Raw genomic sequence first — 21,348 nt, forward strand, 5'->3', positions numbered from 1 at the left:
GATCGAGATCCACGCACTGATCTGAAAATCACGGTGGCTCACGTGAGGCTATTTTGGTTGTTTCTGGATAAATAACCTTTGAACCGATGTTGTTTTTGAGTTGTGCGCACAGTTGCAACCTTTCAGACGGAAAAGGATTCTGAACACGCATGTACATACATTGGTTTTAATCTCAACTATCAAAGCTCGCAGGCGAATGATATATTTGATATCTTATGACTTATCAAGTTATCTAGACTTACTCGACTTCGGTAGACAACTCCTACTGTCACAGCGTTTGAGTAGGAGTAGGACACATTGAATCAATGAATGTCACCATCCTACTGTGAGAGAAGCTGTCGGTAATCTGTCTGATATATCTGTGTGTGTGTGTGTGGGTGTGCCTCTCTCTCTCTCTCTCTCTCTCTCTCTCTCTCTCTCTCTCTCTCTGAGTCTCTCTCTGTAAATCCATGTTGTCAAAAATTTGGGATTTCTAATATTTTTCAGAATCATGCTTAGTAAAGGGACTTGTGTAAAGATTGTTGCTGTCAGTCTGCTGGCTGTGGCTGTTCAGCACATTGCACGACTTGTGTGAGTAAATATATATAACTTTATTAAGTTTCCATCTTTGTGCATGCCTGCGTGTATGTGTTTGTTTGTGTGTGTGTTTGTGTGTGAACATGTTTTCAGGCATGCATGCATGTTTCTGTTTATGTGTTTGTATTCATGTCTGCCAGTGTTCAAGCATACATGTGTGAATCAATGTGTGTGCATAAGTGTGTGTGTGTTTTTCTCTGGCCATGGAAACATCTTTCATTACAAATGGTGTGAATTGTGAACAAAATGAAAGATATAATTTTCAAACTCCTTGATTACACATGTATGTGACTTTCTAAACTTAAAGGTGGACTTATAGTATGCAAAGGGGATTCTAGTTTTTAGTTTCACTTGAAAATGAAATGTGTGGTTGCTAGGCTGAAGAACAGAAACGTGTTATTGGACACACACATGATTCACCGTTTTTCTTACATTATTATGACAGGATGATGTCGTAGTACATAGTCCCCCTTTCACAGCGGCTGCTCTGCGTAGCTGTCTGCTGGTCTTGAGCTTGGCAACTTATAGCTCACATGTTGGTCTTGAGCTTGGCAACTTATAGCTCACATGTTCAGTATGGCTGCAGCTCAGAGACCTGGGAGTCGTTAACTGAGCTGTTTGTGATAGAGCCTTATTAAACTGCAGTTGTCTCCTGGTATGCTCTTCGGAACCTTTTGAGTTCACAGGGCAGATTTTATAGGGCTGTTTAATTAGTCCAAACTCACTCCTGTTTGACTGGCTTTGCCTCCACAGGTATTTCGCATGTTTCATGCACTTCGTTACACACTCATTCGGGACAATTCACAGAATATATATGACTTTTTACATAAATTTAGTAAAGTTTTGACTAAAAGTTTTAACATAGACTGGGAATTGAGATGAGGGTCGTGGTGTAAGTGCGTGTGTGTGTGTGTGTGTGTGTGTGTGTGTGTGTGTGTGTGTGTGTGTGTGTGTGTGTAGAGCGATTCAGAGAAAACTACTGGACCGATCTTCGTGAAATTTTACATGAGAGTTCCTAGGTATGATATCCCCAGACCTTTTTAAATTTTTTTTCGATAACTGTCTTTGATGACGTCATATCCGGCTTTTTGTGAAAGTTGAGGCCGCACTGTCACGTCCTCATTTTTCAATCAAATTGATTGAAATTTTGGTCAAGCAATCTTTGACGAAGGCTGGACTTTGGTATTGCATTTCAGCTTGGAGGCTTAAAAATTAATTACTGAGTTTGGTCATTAAAAATCTGAAAATTGTAATTAAATAACGATCCAGATTAAATTTCATTTATGTTTCATCATTGTCTGATTCCAAAACCATAGAAATATGTCACATTTGGATTGAAAACCAGCTCTGAAAATTAAATATATAGATATACAGTATATGAAAATTATGATTAAAATAAAATTTCCGGAATCGATTTAAAAACAATTTTATCTCATTCCTTGTCGGTTCCTGATTCCAAAAACATATAGATATGATATATTTGAATTACAAACAAGCTCAGAAAGTTAAAAAGAACAGAGATACAGAAAAGCGTGCTATCGCGCTATTTTGGTTAGTCAATTTCACTGCCTTTGCCATGAGCGGTGGACTGACGATGCTTCGAGTACACGGTCTTGGTGAGAAAAAAATGCAGTGCGTTGAGTTTCATTCTGTGAGTACGACAGCTTGACTAAATGTTGTATTTTCGCCTTATGGGACTTGTTTCATTTTCAGTTGAAACTAATAACAGTTCTGTGATTATACTTTATTGACATTTAGACAAAGGCAAGGCTGCATATGATTTTTTTGCAAACATTTTCCAATGGCTTCATTCTCAAATCCACTTTTGGATACTGAGGCCAAAAGAAAAAATCAATGTTTCCAATTCCCAGACGACCCAAACTTCAATTTAAAAAAAAAAAGCTGACCTACCAACCCTTTTTACATTTAGTCAAGTGTTGATTTTTTTTATGGGTGTGTCATTGAAAACAAACTTGACGGGCGAAGTGGCGCAGTGGTAAGACGTCGGCCTCCTTATCGGGAGGTCGTGAGTTCGAATCTCGTTCGCTGCCACCTGGTGGGTTAAGAGTGGAGATTTTTCCGATCTCCCAGGTCAACTTATGTGCAGACCTGCTAGTGACTTAACCCCCTTCGTGTGTACACGCAAGCACAAAACCAAGTGCGCACAGAAAAGATCCTGTAATCCATGTCGGAGTCCGGTGGGTTATGGAAACACGAAAATACCCAGCATGCCTACCCAACGAAAGCGGAGTGAAGCTGACTATGCTCTCGGAGTATAGTGTGTGGGGAACCCAAATGGGCAAACGAGCTCACACGTCTCCAGAATTTCTGGAACACTGAAGAAGAAGAAGAGAAGAAAACAAACATGTTTGTTTTTGGTCTGATATACTTACTTTTACAAAAAGTTATTATTTTGAGATTATTGCATTGGTGTAAGTGAGTTTCAACTTATCATTAATAATGTTTTAGTTGTTTTTTGGTAAAAGTTACTTCAATTTCATGCTTTGTCTTGTTTTAGGGTGAGTTCAGGCATATTTACTCACCACTACAAACACTTTCCAGGACCATGCAGAAAGGTGGAAAATATTCGTAAGTAGATGAATTTTTAACATTTTGTAATTCAGTACTTCATATTGCAATTGTGTGCAGTTGACATATTGCTCAATACAGAAACTGACAGTACATGAACGTTTATGATACAAATTACAATATTCTCAAAAACATTGTGTGGATATAATGAGACTTGACCGAAACTTAAGAGCAGCACCAGACTGCAGAACAAATCCTCAGACTTCCTTGTTTTGTGAGTAGATATTTTCAAAAGTGTAAATCACATGTTGGAATCAGATATACATGTAATATATATATGTATGCAAGATAAGGTAAGTATATGAACCTGTTCATTCATGCAGTTTGTTTCTCTCGTGAGAGAGTTTATAAAAGTAAAGAATGCGTGGTGGTTGGAGCAAAATGAGGGAAACATTAATAAAATGATGACTGGTATTATTTCAGAACTTGGTTCAGAGGATTTTTACACATTGCCAGATGGCCTGACCTTCATCTCATCGGTAAAACATATTCATGTCTCACAAGGTTGTTTTAAGAAATTGAATTGCTCTGTTCAGCATTTAGCAGCACGTGACTATATCAGTCAGACCTTTTTTTGTTTTTAAAGAATTTATTGTGAACGTCATGACTGATTCTGCTTTTCGTTTTTCAAGTAAGGGTGTTGAATTTATGATTCCCCACAGCTGATTATCCACAAACTGACTAACAGATAAGGATTGGTAGAAAGACAGAATTACGAATAAGAATGGGAAGAAACTTTCCAGAATTCCAAGAAAGATGCATACGTTCGTGTCCAGCAAGGCAAATGAATTAATCCTTCAGGTCCCATCCATTTTACTTGTAGATTTCTAGCAGACTTTTATACATATATACACTCTAACCTGTCTAAAGAGACCACCCAAGGGACTGAGAAAAAGTGGTCTCTTTAGACAGGTGGTCTCTTTAGACAGGAGGTCTTTTTAGACAGGTTCGCCATTTGGCAAACTCCCATCTTCCCAGAAACACTTGAACGTATGTCACACACACACATGCAAACCTCCCACTGAAACACATCCTTGTGCTAAACTAGATGTTATATGATCTCACTCAAACAGATGACGTCTACCCAATCACAACTCACATTTTTATTCGGCACATGAACAAACAAACAAAACACACAAAAGAATGAACGAGAACGCAAACACTGAAGCAGGAAAAGTTTTCTTTTATCAGCATATCCAACCATCGCCGTCTGTATAAGTTTGTTTTCTTTTTTTCTTTATTTTTTTTTATCCTCCGGGCAGGTATTGGCTTGGTTATGATGCCAGCGCAGTTAAAAGATGTTCGATATCCTCTCAATAGTCCTCCGAACAATTGCTGTTTATTAAGGGTGGACAGTGGAGTTGTATTCTTTTGTTGAAGCGAATCAGGAGTTCAGGTTGCAATCAATGGATCAAGTTTGCTTCATCGCCTCTGTCTCTGTCACAGGCCAGCGATTCACCGCCCCTGTGTCCACTGGCCACTTAAGTCACAGGTGTTGCTCCGCTGCTTTCTTGTTCAGCTATGTGCGGAGGGGGGTGGAGGAGTGACTGTCACGCCTCGGTGAGATTAGGTCAGATCATAAAACTGTCATGGACCATACTTGACCTCATGTTCTGCACTGTAATGTCAAGTGGGTTTGTTTTGGAAAAGACGTCGGGTGGTCTCCCACGACAGGTTAAAACCGTGTTTTGGGACCGAAATTGGGTTGTCTTTGGTCTCGACAGGCAGGTGGTCTTTTTACACAGGTCATTTATATAGTAAAAACCCTTGGGGATACTTTGGGGTGGTCTCCTTAGACAGGTGGTCTTCTTAGACAGGTGGTCTTAAGGGCAGGTTCGACTGTTATACAACATCTTAGTTTTTCAGACTTTAAAACAACTGTTTGATTGCAGGGGTTCCGCATGCAGAATATGGGTCGAGGCGTTGAAGAACATTTTCGCAAAAACAAGCTGGAAGGACGCATGTACCTGTTTGACTTTAAGAAGGCTGATGCCGGTGTGAAGGAACTGAAAATACGCTCCACTGACCTGTTTAACGTTGACACTTTTCACCCTCACGGGGTTGGTGTGTGGGAAGACAAGAAAGCAGGTGTGTACGGATTGTCTTGAGCGATTTTACTCTTACAAGTGAGTTAGCCTCTTGTATGTCATGGTGAATACAGTGAAACTCGCCTTTAGGATCCCTACTTCAGGGATGTCGTTAGGCGTTGGACATCGGACATAGACCGATTTAGAGGCTCAAATGTCCGATTCACATAACCGCATGGCGGTCAGATGTCCTATCGTTTTGAACTAAGCACTGGCATTGTCCGATAAGAACTCAATTCCTTCGGACAGCGCGATATTCGTTAATGTTCCTTTGAAGATACACATTTTCAAAAAGCGACCAAGCACTCTCGCGTACAGGTGCACTGAGGTTGTGCAGTGTGGATCTTGGGTTTGGGTGACACCGTCTGCAGCACATTAAAGGAGTATGGGAGACAACTCCAACTGACTAAGTCTTGCGTCTGCTTTTGCTTTCAGTTCGAGACATTTTGACGAAGCGCACTGAGTTATGCCACCGAAAAATAATTCTAAAGCCTGCCAAAGTTCAACAAAAGCTGAACACGTTTGGTTATTCAACGGCATCCTGGGCTACATTAGGGTCAAAAACAGGGGGGAACACTGCGAGTGTCATTCTTGAAAATGAAAAAAATTCTGACGTCCTATTGAAATGTCTGAAAGCGGTCAAATGTCCTATTGATGCTGAAGAGCTAGGACATTTGTCCTATAGGTATGAATTTGTAGCAACATCCCTGCTACTTTAAGACTACCCATCACAACCCCCTCCCCCTTTGACCAAGCAGCACCGCCCTGATATGGCCCTTCGTGGTCGGCTGGGCGTTAAGCAAACAAACGAACAAGATCCCCCTTTGACCCCCAATTTAAGACTTTCATTCTTTAAGGAACCTGTTTGTTAGATTTTCTGTTCATTGTACATGTGTATCGGTAAATTAACCTCTGTTTAAAGATTTCCTCTCTTTTGATCAAGACCTGACATACATACTCAGATATTAAGAGGTCTTAAAGGCACAGTGCAGCTCACAGCCTTCGTTTTGCGTTTTTGTTGCAGCTGAGTGCATTTACAGTTCAAAAATCCTCCTATGGTAGTAAAACAAACCCAAAACTACCCAACGACGACATCTGTGAAGCTCGACAGTTTCTTGTTCACGCGAGTGCATAAATTAACCTAGTTATTACGTTGGTGTTTGGTCGGAGTTTGATTCAACTTGAGTGATTCCGGCCTCCATTTTGTTTTACACAAACTCATGATGATGTCTGACATAGTTTGCTTTAGTGACGTGTCTTTTTGTGCATGATGTGGTGATCTACCTAATCTAAATTTAGATCCAAAAATAGGTCAAGACCAGCCGGGTCCGAGTACGAAATCAATTTGTAAAAAAATCGCACTTCTTGACTCTTTGGGTGCAAGTCAATGAAACTTGGTAGTTCTTCTTACGGATAGCTGCCTGAGGTATGACTAAAAGCCCCAGGGGCTCCGTGCACCTGGATTTGACAAGTTCAGTATCTTTAAAGGGAGGGGGGGGTCCAGTGTACTGGTTAATATTATGGACAAGTATAGTTAATGAGGAATTTGAATCATTGATATTACTTTAGCTAATGTTATCCAATAAAAATCAAAGTACAGGCAAATCCGGATAAGACGAAATTGAAGGGACCGAATTGTTATTGTGTCCTATCCGAAATTTCGACTTGGTCATAGTACAGTGGAACCCCTCTCTAGCGACCTTGAAAATGTTGACAAAAATCGGTCCTTATGGAGGGGGGTCCTTACAGAGGGAGGGGGCGGGGCCACAAAGAAAGTCACCTCAGATTTTCTTAAAAAAAGAAAACAGAGAAGTTTGAGTTGCTGACGACCGTTTCCTCAAGCAAACTGCTTCGATTTCATGTTTGACATTGTCGATGGTGTCCACCAGTTCTGGTGCATGTTTCAATGCAAAAAGAGTTAGTTTCTGAGGAAGCATTTCTTTACAGCAGTCCCTGCAATGATGAAGACCCTCCGAGAAAGAGAGTGAAAAATCGGCCACCCTATCTGTGTGTAACCTCTTTCATTGACAAGATACTCTTGTTTCCCTGCAGCCTTGACCAGTGAGTCGGTTACCTAATCTGTGAACCCTTCAGTTGTGTTGCTTTGTCAAAAGTTAGACACAGTCAACTAGTTTTGCTCTGAGTGAACAGTGCAGCTGGCCTCAATTAGCCGGTGACACCTCTCTGGCCACAGCACCAAACAGTACATGGCTGGGGGGAGAGAGAGAGAGGGGGGGGGGGGGGTTAGCTGGCTAAACTCAGTGGGGTGTCCGGTGTCACTGAAGTCAGCAGGAAGAGCATTGGAGAGAAATAGAGAGGTGTACTCTTCCAAACAATTTCCAAGGATCAGTTGTCAGGGCTTAGGGTAGTCAGTGAGGGAGAGTGAGAGCGGTTTGTGTACAGTCCGACTGAAGAGTGAAAAGTCACTGCCACAAGATCGGCATGCAGTCAATAAAGCCAGACACGAAGAATGATTATGACATGCGGCTCTATCTGCTGTTTTTTTTTATTCAAACTGGTTTTCAACGCTTATAGACCTTTTCGGTATCTGAGCAGCTCTCGCGAGACACGCTCTTTGTTATGCTTTGAACATCGCGAGAACTTCGAACCTAGGCTTGTGCAGCTCGCACGAGATCGCTGTACCGCATGCTTTACTATGCTCTGAAGTTTGCGAGATATTACGAGAGCTTGGAATACCGATAGGGTCTATTCTCACAAAGCATCTGCACACCTGCCTCTGTGCTGTGTTTGTGTGGCTGCTTTCGTACGATGTCAGTGCATGGTGAGTGCGTTCACTGCCTTGTCACCACTTCCCCACCTTTTTCAGAATGTTTTCTTGGAGTTGGATAATTCTCCTTACTCCTCGCCCCCTCCTTACTCCCCCTCCTAACTTCAGTTCATACTTTATTGCGTGCCGACTGACCAGTCGGTGTGGCGTCCGTGTAGAGAAGAAGGGAATAAGGTTACACAATGCGCTAGTGTGAGACGCCAAGTTTCGTGTTTCGAGTTGCTGTAGTAAATATAGAGTAAACTTTGTCTTTGGGACTGACTTTCTGTTGTGTGCTATCCGTCTTTCGACTTACGTAAGAGAAATCCCATTTCGAGCTCAGGGTACTTTGTACACATAGATAAAGAGGGATAATTCCGGACCAGAATTTCTTTGTGTGCTAAGCGAATTTTTGACTTAACCGTTTGTGAGTTAGCTGGATTTGCCTGTAGAAGTAACTTCTCTGATAATTTATTCACACAATGAGGTTGAAAGAAGTATAACTACATGTATTCTTCACTGTTAACATGAAAATTGCATAGCACGAACACATGTAATAGTTTTGCAACTCATCAGCATATTTACTCAGTGGAAAAGTGATGGGGAGAGGCGTGTATCCACCCAGAGTTAACTTAGTTAACTCAGATTTGTTAGGTCTCGGTTGTAGGGAATATTAACAGGCCTGAAATTTCTGATTTTTCTTTCGTTGTTGCCCGTGGCTACAACAGAAATTAGGCAGAAACGTTATTATGTTTTTGTGTAGCTTACACTGTACTGTTTCTTTCATCACATAGCACAAAACCTTTATATAAAAAAGTCAGTAATGTGAAATTGAGACAAAATATTCATGAATGCTCTGCTTTAATGTTTGTGCTCTGTTGTGTCAGGTCGTCATGTGGTGTTTGTGGTAAACCACCCCCTTGAGGAGCCAGTGGCGGACAGGATTGAGAAGTTTATCTTTGATCCCAATAAACTGGAGCTGCTTCATCAGGCCTATTACTCAGGGGAGGCCATGAAATCGTAAGCGCTATTGTAAATGTAATGTTTTTAAAAAAAATAAAACAAAATGTCTTGGTTGTCTCATTTTGTTGTGGAATGCATACTCCTATAAAAAAAAAAGTAAACTAATTTAAAAGATGGTAGAATAGAGGTAGGGCAGGCTAAGGCGAAGGGTTATAAACTTGATTACCTTCTATATTTATGTCACTGTGTTGAATATATTCCAAGTGCCTATTATGAATATTTTGAATTTCTGTTGTTATATGTATGACAGACAGAGTTTTCTTTCAAGCGTCAGTACTTTCCAGAAATGTTTGGTGGAAACAAGAATTGACATGAACAAACACTGATGCAGTGGTACATAGTTTTACTTTTATCACAATGTTGATAGCCCAGAGCAAGTGTACAGCATTGTCACATTTACGGCGATTTTTCAGAGTGAATGATGTCCAGCCAACAGGAGAAGACAGCTTCTATTTCACAAATTATCAGTACTTTCGAAACCGAGTACCTGTGACCCTGGAGACACTGCTGCAGCTTAGAATCACAGACGTTGTCCACTTTGATGCAAACAACTACACCGTGGTTGCAGACGACTTAGCTTCAGCCAATGGCATTGCAATGTCCAAAGATGGCCAGTAAGTCATGAATGCGTAAAAGGAGGGTAGTTTAAAGCTATGATGTTTTTGTGTAGCTTACACGTTCAGCCAGCAGGTCTTCTATTGTTGCAGTGTCAGCGATGTTGTTGCAGTGAGCAGTACAGAGTTCTACCTGACTAACATGTTCACGCAGCACAGTCGCGGGGTGATGCTGATGGAGCTGCTGGCGCTGATGCCCTGGTCCAACGTGGTGTTCTGTGAGCACAGTCTGTGTCAGGAGGTGGCTGGCGGCTTGTTGGGTGCATGTAGCCTGGCCTTGTACTCTGGTCCAGGGGATAAGCAGTGAGTTGGGTCTCATGTTGGCCAGTAGATTGGTGTTGTTCAGCCCACTGAGGAGACGGGCGATATGAATTCGGTGTTGGGCTGCATGGTGTGTTGTGGTGGATTGTCGTTGTTCAGCACACTGGAGAGATGGGCGGTGTGAATTTGGTGTTTTGCTGCATGGTGTGTTGGATTGTCGTTGTTCAGCACACTGGAGAGACGCTGGACCCGAAAAGCAACAGCTAACTAACTAACTAACACTGGAGAGATGGGCGGTGTGAATTCGGTGTTGTGCTGCATGGTGTGTTGTGGTGGATTGTCGTTGTTCAGCACACTGGAGAGATGGGCGGTGTGAATTCGGTGTTGTGCTGCATGGAGTGTTGTGGCGTTCCCTGCTCTGTATTCATCAAGACTTTTGATGGGGTTTTCTGTGTGTATTGTTTTCATTGCTGTATGTGGCTCTTTTCCGTATGTTTTCTTTTACTGGACGAGTTTATACTCACTACAAGTTCTGGTTGTTTTAGAGATGTTTTCAGTATTTTATTAACAAGTATGTATTTCTTACACTTATTTACCCCTTCACCTAATTTTATGCTTGACACTTGTTTGTTTTTCTTTTCATTTCTTTTCAGTACTTATTTCTTTCCTTTGCAAGATATTTTCCACCTTTATCTTTGATCAGGAGCACTGGCATTGGTAACTGAAGAAATTAACAATTGAGCAATTGTCTTGTTGTTAATTGTTCCTGCTGGTCTTGAAATTGTTGAAATGTGTCGCATTGTTGTGCCTTGGCTGATTTAGTTGACTTGTTGTTCTGCATAGTTCTTTCTGCTGATTATTATTTGGGCTGATTTAGTTGAGTGTTGTGCATGATTGGTCCTGCTGGCAATCAACATTCTGGCTGATTTAGTTCTTTTGCATGTTTTTGCCTGCTGGTCATGAAAAATTGGGCTGATTTAGTTGCCTGCTGGCCATGAATGATTTGCTCATTTAGTTGACACTTCTTGTTGCATGATTGCTTCGAATGGCCATGAAAATGTTTGCTGATTTAGTTGCATGTTTTGCTTATTTATTTGAATGTTGTACTGCCTGATTGTGCATGCTTACCATGGACATTTTGGCTGATTTATTGATGGCCGCAGGAGCGGTCATCTATTGGAATGCATTCGGAGAGGTGACATGTCTCGTTTGTTATTACCGTTCTCACGAGATCAGTTACGTTTTTTTCTCTCTCTCTCTCTGTATGTGTCTCCCTCTGAGTCGCTCCGCTTCTGTCTTTCTATGTCTGTCTCTGTCTATGTGTATGTGTGTGTGTGTCTCTCTCTCTCTCTCGCGCTCTCTCTCAGTCTCTCTTTCATCCGACTCCTGGCACACAGGTCAAAGCAGAGGTTAACTTGAGTGCACGTGTACCCAGCAGGAAGGGGGTGATTCGGGTTAGAAGTTGGGTAAGCACTTTGGTCTTCAGTCTTTGGGTTATAGCTTTCAGTGGAGAAGATGCCAACATGAAATTGCACTATGCTCCACTATTTATTGTCCTTGTCTATCGGATACGAAGAAGGGAAGCTACAATCGCCCCAGACCATACATACTCTTTGTTTCCTGAGCCTGGACCATTGAGACCGTTACCTCATAGATCTGTTCATTCTTCAGTTTGTCGGTGTCAAAAGTTATACCCCCATTCCACACAGCCGTTCTAGGTCCTGTTTCCGTACCAACCAAGGACTGCTGCCACAACAATGGAATGCTGCGCAAACGGCCGTTTTTGGCATCTTTCAGCAGCGTCTATTAGTCTGACCATAGTGGCAGCCGTCCTTGGTCGGTAAGGGAACGGGACCTAGAACGGATGAATGGTATGACAACTCAGTGTGTGAGAGCGCTACCATTGTGTTACCGTTGTTTTAAGTTCCTTTAACGATCCAAGCGTTCCGTTACCGATGGGTTGAGGTTCCATTACCGTTCATTCTGATCGGGAGGGGAACGGCTAAAAATTTGAACATGCAGCCCAAACTCAGCCGTCCCTACCGACCCTACCGTTCAAAGCAGTTCTGTTAACGATCAGTTACGTTCATTGCGGTTCTCTCCCAATCCCTCCCGTGCCCGCCACGTTCCTTGGTCGGTACGGGAACGGGACCTACAACGGTTGTGTGGAAAGGGGGTATAAGACTCGACCACTTGGCTTATGGTGGAAAAAGATGGAAGATCTCTGGATATAATTGAAGAGGAGTAGTCTTCCTTTTAGAAAATGTGTACTCTGCCTTGCAGATTAGAAATTTGTGCTGTCGGGGCTGGGTCAAGGGAGTGGAGGGTAAGGGGGTGGGGGTGGGTAAGCGAGGGGTAAGAGAGACGAAAGAGAAAACTGGACAGGGAAAAGCCACTGCCTGAAGTATTCAATAAAGCCACACACAAAAAAAAGAAAATACCACATATGCAGGTTTTCAATTCATATTTTTCAAAGTATCTGCACAAGCATGTGTGCCTCTGTGAGTATGTTCGTGGCTGTTTTCATGGGGTGCCTGTATCCTCAGGAATTTGAGGATTTCTTTTATCTCTCTTTTTCTGACACTGTTGATTTAACGTCATTTTTACAGGACAGTTTTTTTCCTTTCAGTTATAAGTTGTAGTAGTTTGACCTTATTGTTTTAGGACAAGTAGAGCTCGTTCACCAGTAGCAAAGACTCACTCAGTCCGTCAGTGTGCCTGAGTGTGTGTGATGGGGAGGGTGGGGTGGGGGGGCTCTCCCGTGACCGGCCACCTGCAATGTACGGACAGGTTTGCACTGGCCCAAGGGTGTCCGTTCATGAGAGGGACTGCTGTAACAGCAAAACTAGTGTGATACATAAGTAATCAATTTATCCACTTGACTATATTCACAACAGGGACCTATCACTCTTCTTTGCATGTTTTTATGCCTACGAATTTTCAAATACTCTGCAACACATGTAACCCAAATTCAACATGTGCCCGTACAATACCGCTTCTTTTATGAAAACATTGCTTCGGCCATGTTGATTTTAATCAACCAATTTTCTTGTTTGACTGTTTTGCTGCATAATTTTTCTACTTTCCATGAAAATGTTGGCTGATTTAGTCAACTGTTGTGTATCCTTCCCTTGTAAAGAATTGCATCTAACACCAGACAGCCGTTTTGTGTAGGCAAGAAATGCTTGCGGCTAGCCGCTTGCTTTGAGAGTAAGCAAAGCTGTATATGACACAATTTTGTAACAGCCAGGCAAGAATTAGACAGGATTGGTTGATACTGAAAGAGTCGCCTGCAGTCATTGTTGTAGAGACATGAACAGCCGCTATGTTTTCTCGCACCCTTCTATAACTTCCTAGCTTCACTCACTTAACTTGCCATATTTTGCGGCTGAGCTACAGGGGTCTGGATTCTGTCCAGACATGTACACTGGATTCTGTCCAGACATGTACAAGAGGAAAGAGCACCCATCTTCTCGTAAAGCATACCAGACACATACACCCTGGCTGCTTTCTGTACAGAAAGAATTTTTTGCTAAATAAATTTAGTAATTGACACTAGTGGAAACCATATATCAAATAACCAAAGGGAAGTAATCGCTCTTAATGTATACGACATGTGTAATAGAGTAAGCGAGAGTTGTACGGAACCTTTTCTCCTGGCACCTGAGAGAATAACAAGCATTGAAATGAACAAGCGACTTTCATCCTCAAAAAAAGGATGATCTCCGCAAGCTCATATGCTCATCATTCTCCAAGGCACTCCAACTAACACCTACGTACACAGTCATATACAAGAACCAGCTTTTATTCTCGACCGGACTTAGTCCTTAGATCAAGACTGGTTTTGAACAGAACAAACACACAAACACACACATTGTTACCGGGTCGCCTCGAAAGTATCAGTTAGAATTTCAAACGGAATGAGGCAGAGCGATGTTAAGATATCAAATAACCAAAGGGAAGTAATCGCTCTTAATGCATACGACATGTGTAATAGAGTAAGCGAGAGTTGTACGGAACCTTTTCTCCTGGCACCTGAGAGAATAACAAGCATTGAAATGAACAAGCGACTTTCATCCTCAAAAAAGGATGGAAACGCAAGAAATTTATTCCGCAAAAAACTCCCACTCTGTGTGGAAAGCAGTTGGCTGGGGTATAGGTTTTGTGTATGTGCCCAAGTGGAACGATGCTTTTACCCCACGTAAAATCCAGGACATATTTTTTTGTGGTTGATGCAATTGTTTTCCGAAGGTTTCCTTGAAGCTAGATAAGTATCTCAAGATTAATTTGCATCAATGTGGCATGTTTCTTCTTCTTCTTTGTTCATGGGCTTAGACTCCCACGTTCACTCATGTTTTTTGCACGAGTGGAATTTTACGTGAATGACCGTTTTTACCCCGCCATTTAGGCAGCCATGCGCCGATTTCGGGGGAGAATGTGGCATGTTTGAAAACACTTTAAAGCTCTCTGTCTTGCCCTAGAGAAGCTGCCATTTATATACATGTGTGACATACGGCTTCAAGAAATTGGCCAAGCACAGTAGTAATCAGATTCTTCACTATCTTGCAGATGCTATTTTCTCTGTTTGCCTGTTTTGATACATTGTGTTTATGACAGTGCTTGTGCCGTCTGTGCCAGTAGCTAGAAACATGACATTTTGCGAACATTCAGTGTTACCGTATGTTTGTTTCAAAGACAAAACTTTGTTTGCAGGTACATTTATGTTGCGCCATGCTTGGGTCAGGAGATTCGAGTGTTCAGGAGGAACAAGGACAATTCCCTGACTCTGCAACAGGTAACTGCTCCTTTAACCGTAGGCAGGAAACATTCTCATGGTACAGTATTCAGGCATGGGAATTGTCCGCCGAAAGGCAAATTTGCGCCGCATTTTTTTTTTTGTTCCGCCGAAAAAACAAAAGTGTCCTCCGAAAAAATAAATGGGGGAGGCAAAAATGGTTCTAAAAACTCAATATAATGGCAAACTTGGAGCTAAGATGACACCAAATTACACCAGTTGGGTTCTTTGGAGAAACAAAAAATCCGCCCAAAATGCCCCCAAATCCCCCTAGCAGGGCTAGGCGCTTCGCGCCGTCGACTTTGCTATTACTTACAAATGTTCAGCCTTTTTTACTTTTTTCAATTCCCATGCCTGAGTATTATATCAAGTTGTACTGGCTTCTCTTTTCAAATTCTGGTGACTTGCCCAGTGTAATGACTGGAAGTACAGAAGTGACAGCATGCTTGTACTGGAAGTCAGAGATACAGATGAACCTGTCCGTAGTGTCCACCCAAGGGGCTGACCAAAAGTGGTTGTTACAGACAGGTGGTCACCATGGAAAGGTGAATTATATAGAAAAATGCAATACAACAACAACATCAGGGATACTTTGGGGTTCACGTTGATAGCAGGTGGTGGTTGTTGAGAGGTGGTCGCAAGAGCAGGTTTGACTGTATATGTTAAACTTGAGCTGCAAGATAGAATTTGAACTGACAAACACTTGCATATGTAATTTTACTGAGCTGTCATTAAATGAGGAAATTGAAAATGTCAGTTTACTGCAATGATTGTCGTTTAGACTGCTCTATAAGTTAGTCTGAAGTAACATAATTACATTTTTTTGGTAATAATTGACATGATTTAAATGGTTCTGACCCTTCACAGGTGGCTATGGAGTAGGATTTGCAAGGTTTTAAATGAAGTGTCAATTTCTTTTAATTTACAGAGTGAAATAATCTATTTTTTTCAGATCTTCCCACTGTACACAATCCCAGATAACATCCAGGTAGACCATACGACAGGGGATCTGTACGTTGGCTGCCACCCTATCGCATACAAAGTTCTGCTGCACATGGAAGAGCCCAGTGAACATCTAGCCCCATCACAGGTACACTTCTTACAAAGCCTATAGAGTGTATGATGGAGTTCAGATTTAGCATCCTCAGAGGCAGCAGTGGCCAATTAGGGCCATGTTATGTACACTTCTTACAAAACCTGTAGGAGTGTATACATTGCCTCCCCCCCCCCCCCCATCCCCCCTCCATCCCCATGTCTCTTTAAAGATCCAAGTTCTTGAAAATTGTCACTTAAAGTCTGTAATTCAAATTGTACCCAAGTTTTAATACTCCTTCACTTTCAAGACCAGATTTAAAAAAAAAATGTGTGGACATCTTGAAAGGGGAATTCCAAACCACAGAAGTGTAGACTCCAAACGTTAGTAGTATATCACGTCAACCCAGTGAGCTGGATCTCATTAGACTGATAGACTTTGAATGAGGGAATATGTGAATGAAGATGGAGGTAATAATGTGAATAAAGATAAATATGTAAGGTGAAAAGATTATTTCGATTGTTTGATTGGGTCCCAAATCATAACTCTTCATTTCATTATCTATATGGACGGTTAAAAAAGGCCTGTTTGGCTGATGGAGGCGGGATGAGGGGATATGTTTGTAAAGTGAAAAAGAGCTTTGGAGTGTTTGATTGGGTCCCAAAGCATAACTCTTCATTTCATTATCTACATGGAGGGGTTTAACTTCAAAAGGCCTGTTTGGCTGATGGAGCTGGGATGAGGGGATATGTTTGTAAAGTATAAAGGAGCTTTGGATTCTTTGATTCGGTGCTGATAGCAAGTGAAATATTGTCTGTTCATTTGTTTGAACAAGGTATACGAGTCTAACAGGTTTACGAGGCGCACATCAAGAAATAAACAGTAGAGATCTGCAACTTGTTTTTAGAACAGTAGATATTCAGGAGCTATTTAGAGAAGTCTTGTTTTTGGAAGAATGACCAACACGGTCTGACTGAAAGTGTTCGTCTTATCAGCTGTATTGAACCTCTTGTGTCATCAGGTGCTGCAGCTTAGGGTAAAGGACGGAAATATTACATCAGCACAGGAGTTGCTGTACGACCATGGTGAACTGATATCTGGGTCTACATCTGCACTTGTCTACAATCGAAAACTGCTGGTTGGATCCATTTTTCATAACCTTGTCACCTGTGATGTCAACATACCTCTGTAGCTTTTCGGTCTGTGAAAACTTCTCAGACATGTTACATTAGTGTGTGTGTATGTGTGTGTGTATGTGTGTGCCCGTGCCCATGTGCATGTGTGTTTGTGTGTTGTGTGTGTGTATGTGTGTGTTAATCTTGTGGCAAGCAAGCCTCCCAACAAATTCTAGAAGCAAAGTGTTATTTGCTCAGAAAAGAGCATTCCAGTGCGGTACATGTACTGTTATGCCCCATCCTCCATGTCCTCCTCTCCTCCCAAACTACACCTCCTCATGCTTAACCATAAAGTTTCCATGGTAGCTGAACTATTGATGCAAATGTTTATCATGAATAGAGCATTTTAATTCATAGATAGTTACTCCCCATCCTCCTCACACTACTCTCCTCCCCATCTCCTGCTTATACTGTCTTCCTTGCAGGTGAATATGTGCAGGTGTGTGTGTTTGTGTGTGCATAAATTGAAGAAATTTTACGTTTTTTAATTTATTTTTGAGTAAAACTTGAGTGTGAAGCAACCATTTTATGGCCTACCCAATGAAAGCATGGCATGAATGATTTTTTCAGTATGACATGATTTATTTTTCAAGAATAAATCGCCGTTGATAAAAAATGAGGCTGTGGTGTCTGATGATCTTTAGAATCCAAGTTATTTAGGATTTGAACTGGACCTCTTGCCTTACAATACAATCAGTGTTCTGTGTTGTTTTAATAAATTGCAAAAGTTATTGGGCACAAATGGATTAGTTTGTAGTACATGTACATGTACTTTCAAATGAGCTTACTTTGAATATCTGTCATAAAACATTTGCCTCAAATCATTTGTTAGTTTGATTTGTGTTTGAACAAAACTTTGAATGTCTGTTTTATTGAGTTGGTTGCACAACATGTGTTTTCTTTGCTATAAGGAGAGGTCACATGAGTGTAAGACCAGTGAGATTAGACATCGGACGTCAGTCACAGTAACTTTTCTGTAGTGTGTAATGTATTCAGACCTGTTTACCAGTACGATTTGGGCGTATTTTGTATGCCAAATTATTATTGGTACGCAAATACGCGACACACGCACAAAATACGCCTAGGAAAAAGTCTAGAATACGTTTTCCGGTGTTGGTGTGCTGATTACGGAATGGTACAACTGATACCGGTTTCGGTCGAAGGGAGATAACCATGACAGCGAGTCTTTAGCTGTGGAAACCTTGTTCAGTTGTTGGCACGTGCGATCGTCTGGACAATCGTGGCAAAATGAAGCGGAAAAATGTGCCCGTTTCGGATGACTGTACCAAGTCTAAACAGCAGAAGCAGCAGATTTTCTGGGAGAAATATAAGAAAGAGCCAGGAATTGTGGAGTCTACTATGGGAAAAAGTCATGCACACTGCAAGTATTGTAAATCAGATTTCTCCGTTGCCCATGCTGGGAAATATGACATCGAACGACACTGCAATTCCAAAACTCACCTGGACAATATTGCTGCAAAGAAATCCGCTGAAAGCTGCCAAGGAATTATGAAGTTCATTCCCGCAAAGCAAATCCTGCCAGAAGAAAAGGCTTTAGTCCGCGCTGAAGCAATGTCAACCGCAGATGTTATTTCACGAACTTCATCTTTTCATTATCTATCTGTTTGGAAGACATTGGTTATAATGCTATAAACTGACAAGTAAATAAAATTGTTTTATCCCTGTTGTATTGGAAGGAGTTAAATTCTGAAGGTGTTCACAAGACATGCTATTCTTACACAAACACGTTTGCACCCACGCGTACATTTTCCCTAGCCCATATTGCTTTGCTTGCAAAGTACTGTACACCAACTTTTTGAAAAATACACTCAAAATTTTACGTGTATGACCGTTTTTTTACCCCGCCATTTAGGCAGCTATACGCCGTTTTCGGGGGACCATCAATAAATGAACACAGCCAGGACATTTTGACCTATGTATTCATATTTTCAACCCATGTCAAACTGACCTTTTGTCCTCTGAGGCTGGGAACAACACTGACATGTTCCTTGCTAGAGTTAATGATCATATTTAGTTTATGAGTATGTGTTTACCGTATTTGACGGATTACAAGACGCACCGTTTTATAAGCCGCACCCCCGACTTTTAAAAAAAAAATTGGGACGAGCCACGTATAGGCCGCGTCACTATATTAGCCACCGTCGAAAAAAATATAATCAGATCGTGTCAATCAATCAAAACAACCAGGCAAACGAAAGTACGGTATTTGGCGAAATCGGCTCCGAGAATAAACAAGTGAAACAAAGAAGAAAAGTGAAAAAGTTTGAACAAAAATATCACACACACAATTTGTAACCAACACACACATGTAGTCCCTCCCGGACACAAAAAAACGAAATCTCGCGCGCGCGAGATCCTGATACATCCGGTGTTTTTCTGTACGCTATCTTGTCACGACGACTTGTTGACAAACGAAGATTCGCGAAAGAAAGAGAAAAGCGCCGAGTCTTGAGTAGAGAGCTAATAAAGTACCGGTAATCGCTAATCGAGCGAAATGAAAATCCGCGGCGACTTCCATTAGGTGAATGCTATTCAAGTTTAGGTAACGTTTTAGCCGCATCTTTTTATAAGCCGCAATGCGATTTTTAAAAAAAAAAAGTTGCGGCTTGTAGTCCGTCAAATACGGTAAATGATTTTGGTGTTTTTTTTCTGCATTCATTTTTCACACATGAGAACCTTCAGACTTTTGGTTGAAATCAGACTTTTTGTGGGAGCTCTAAGACACATTTCAGTTGTTTTGTTCCATTCTCACTATTGATGTGATGTTTTGGAACCAAATGTCACTTTTAGAATTTGTATGTATCATTGTTCCCATGTTTGCTTTTCCCCCCCGCGGGTTAGGGGGAAGAATTTACCCGATGCCCCAGCATGTCGTAAGAGGCGACTAACGGATTCTGTTTCTCCTTTTACCCTTGTTAAGTGTTTCTTGTATAGAATATAGTCAATGTTTGTAAAGATTTTAGTCAAGCAGTATGTAAGAAATGTTAAGTCCTTTGTACTGGAAACTTGCATTCTCCCAGTAAGGTAATACATTGTACTACGTTGCAAGCCCCTGGAGCAAATTTTTGATTAGTGCTTTTGTGAACAAGAAACAATTGACAAGTGGCTCTATCCTATCTCCCCTCTTTCCCCGTCGCGATATAACCTTTGTGGTTGAAAACGACGTTAAACACCAAATAAAGAAAGAAAGAAAGAAAGAAAGAACGCACAGAATGAAACTGAACGCACTGCATTTTTTCACCAAGACCGTATACGTATAGCATCGTCAGTCCCCCGTTCGTGGAAAAGGTTTATATACACCACCTCCTCATGAAACTGAACTTAATTTTTCTTCAGTTTGTCTTCATGTGTTGAGCATTTGCTTTTCTTGCATGTTTGCCGATTCCTTTTTGTAAGGCATGTCATGATTTTGTTGCTTTGATATTTTTCGTACACATAATTTTTCATTTGTTTTTGTTTTGAAATGTTCATTTACTGCAATAATTAATGTACACATTCTTTTTGTAAGTTAAAGTGATGATAAGTTTTTTGGCAACTTTATTTCTTTGATATTTGGTGAATAAATAAGCGTGATGAAGGGAATTTGCTTCCAGATTTGTATGTATTGTTTGTGTTTGGGTGATTGTGCTTTAACAGCCCATATCTCTTTGGAAACTTTTTTTCATTTTCAGTTTCGGTCTCAGTTTCTCGGTCTTTCTTTTACTTCCATCATCTCTTCACCGGAGAAATCAGGCACATGTTTGTTTTGATCACTGAGTTTTTAGGCTTTCTCTGTTGGCTGGTCATGTCACATCCTTACCAACCAACAAACAAACCCACCCACCCAAAACTTTCTGTGAAGACCTAGAACCATGTTTTTGTTTTTTTTATACAGCTCAGTTACATGTATTTTATACAAACTTTTCAAGCACACTGTAGCTTAATAATAATCACTAAACCTAGTGTCAAACCGGTTGTGTTGGAGTGGTGATTAGAACTGCAGTTGTACAGGACTACTTCTTTCAAAATTAACCACCCCAAACACACACACAAAATCAAACAAAAGAATTGATCAAAAATACTAACTGGTACAATTATTTCAGGGGTTTTATTATTGAATTGTGTGGCAATAACAAAACAAACAGAAATATTGTTAAATAGTGGTACAGTCAGGTGTCCTTTTTCTGTTTATTTTGTAGCATTTATCTAGTTGGAGCTTGACGCAGGGAACATTTAGACAATTTAAACATATTTTAATCGAGTCTCACCAAACGTGCTTGGCGACTATGAATTTGAAGCTAACCTGCACCAAGAGAGATGATCTGTGTGCATTTTATTTTGTAGACCTACTTGTTCGAAGTAGGTTTCCTGGCTCTGCAACAGTTTGCTTAAATCAGGCCCGTCTTTATGGTTTTAATTTTTGTTATA

At 41.1% G+C, this 21,348-nt stretch overlaps 1 protein-coding gene across 3 annotated transcripts; it reads left to right on the forward strand.

Moving 5' to 3' along the window:
• The first annotated feature begins 4 nt into the window (after positions 1-4).
• On the forward strand, positions 5-20,527 carry LOC138958630 (serum paraoxonase/arylesterase 1-like). 3 transcript variants are annotated; one of them, XM_070329842.1, is made up of 10 exons: positions 5-42; positions 487-570; positions 3,095-3,165; positions 3,589-3,644; positions 5,058-5,253; positions 8,907-9,039; positions 9,456-9,656; positions 14,631-14,712; positions 15,665-15,802; positions 16,767-20,527. In XM_070329842.1, the coding sequence occupies exons 2-10, from the start codon at positions 491-493 to the stop codon at positions 16,935-16,937; spliced, it is 1,128 nt and encodes a 375-aa protein (XP_070185943.1). In that variant the 5' UTR covers positions 5-42; positions 487-490; the 3' UTR covers positions 16,938-20,527. The 3 variants fall into 3 exon arrangements, with proteins under 3 accessions (XP_070185943.1, XP_070185942.1, XP_070185941.1); XM_070329841.1 differs by having other exon boundaries at positions 21-151; XM_070329840.1 differs by lacking the exon at positions 5-42 and adding an exon at positions 295-341.
• The last annotated feature ends 821 nt before the right edge of the window (positions 20,528-21,348 follow it).

Source organism: Littorina saxatilis, linkage group LG2 (genome assembly GCF_037325665.1).
Source record: "Littorina saxatilis isolate snail1 linkage group LG2, US_GU_Lsax_2.0, whole genome shotgun sequence".
Classification (NCBI taxonomy): domain Eukaryota; kingdom Metazoa; phylum Mollusca; class Gastropoda; order Littorinimorpha; family Littorinidae; genus Littorina; species Littorina saxatilis.

Coding starts and splice junctions, on each gene's coding strand:
- LOC138958630 (XM_070329840.1), top strand. CDS start 310: ATGTCACCATCCTACTGTGAGAGAAGCTGTCG. Junction 5,254..8,906: donor GTGGGAAGACAAGAAAGCAG/GTGTGTACGGAT, acceptor CTGTTGTGTCAG/GTCGTCATGTGGTGTTTGTG. Junction 15,803..16,766: donor AACATCTAGCCCCATCACAG/GTACACTTCTTA, acceptor TTGTGTCATCAG/GTGCTGCAGCTTAGGGTAAA.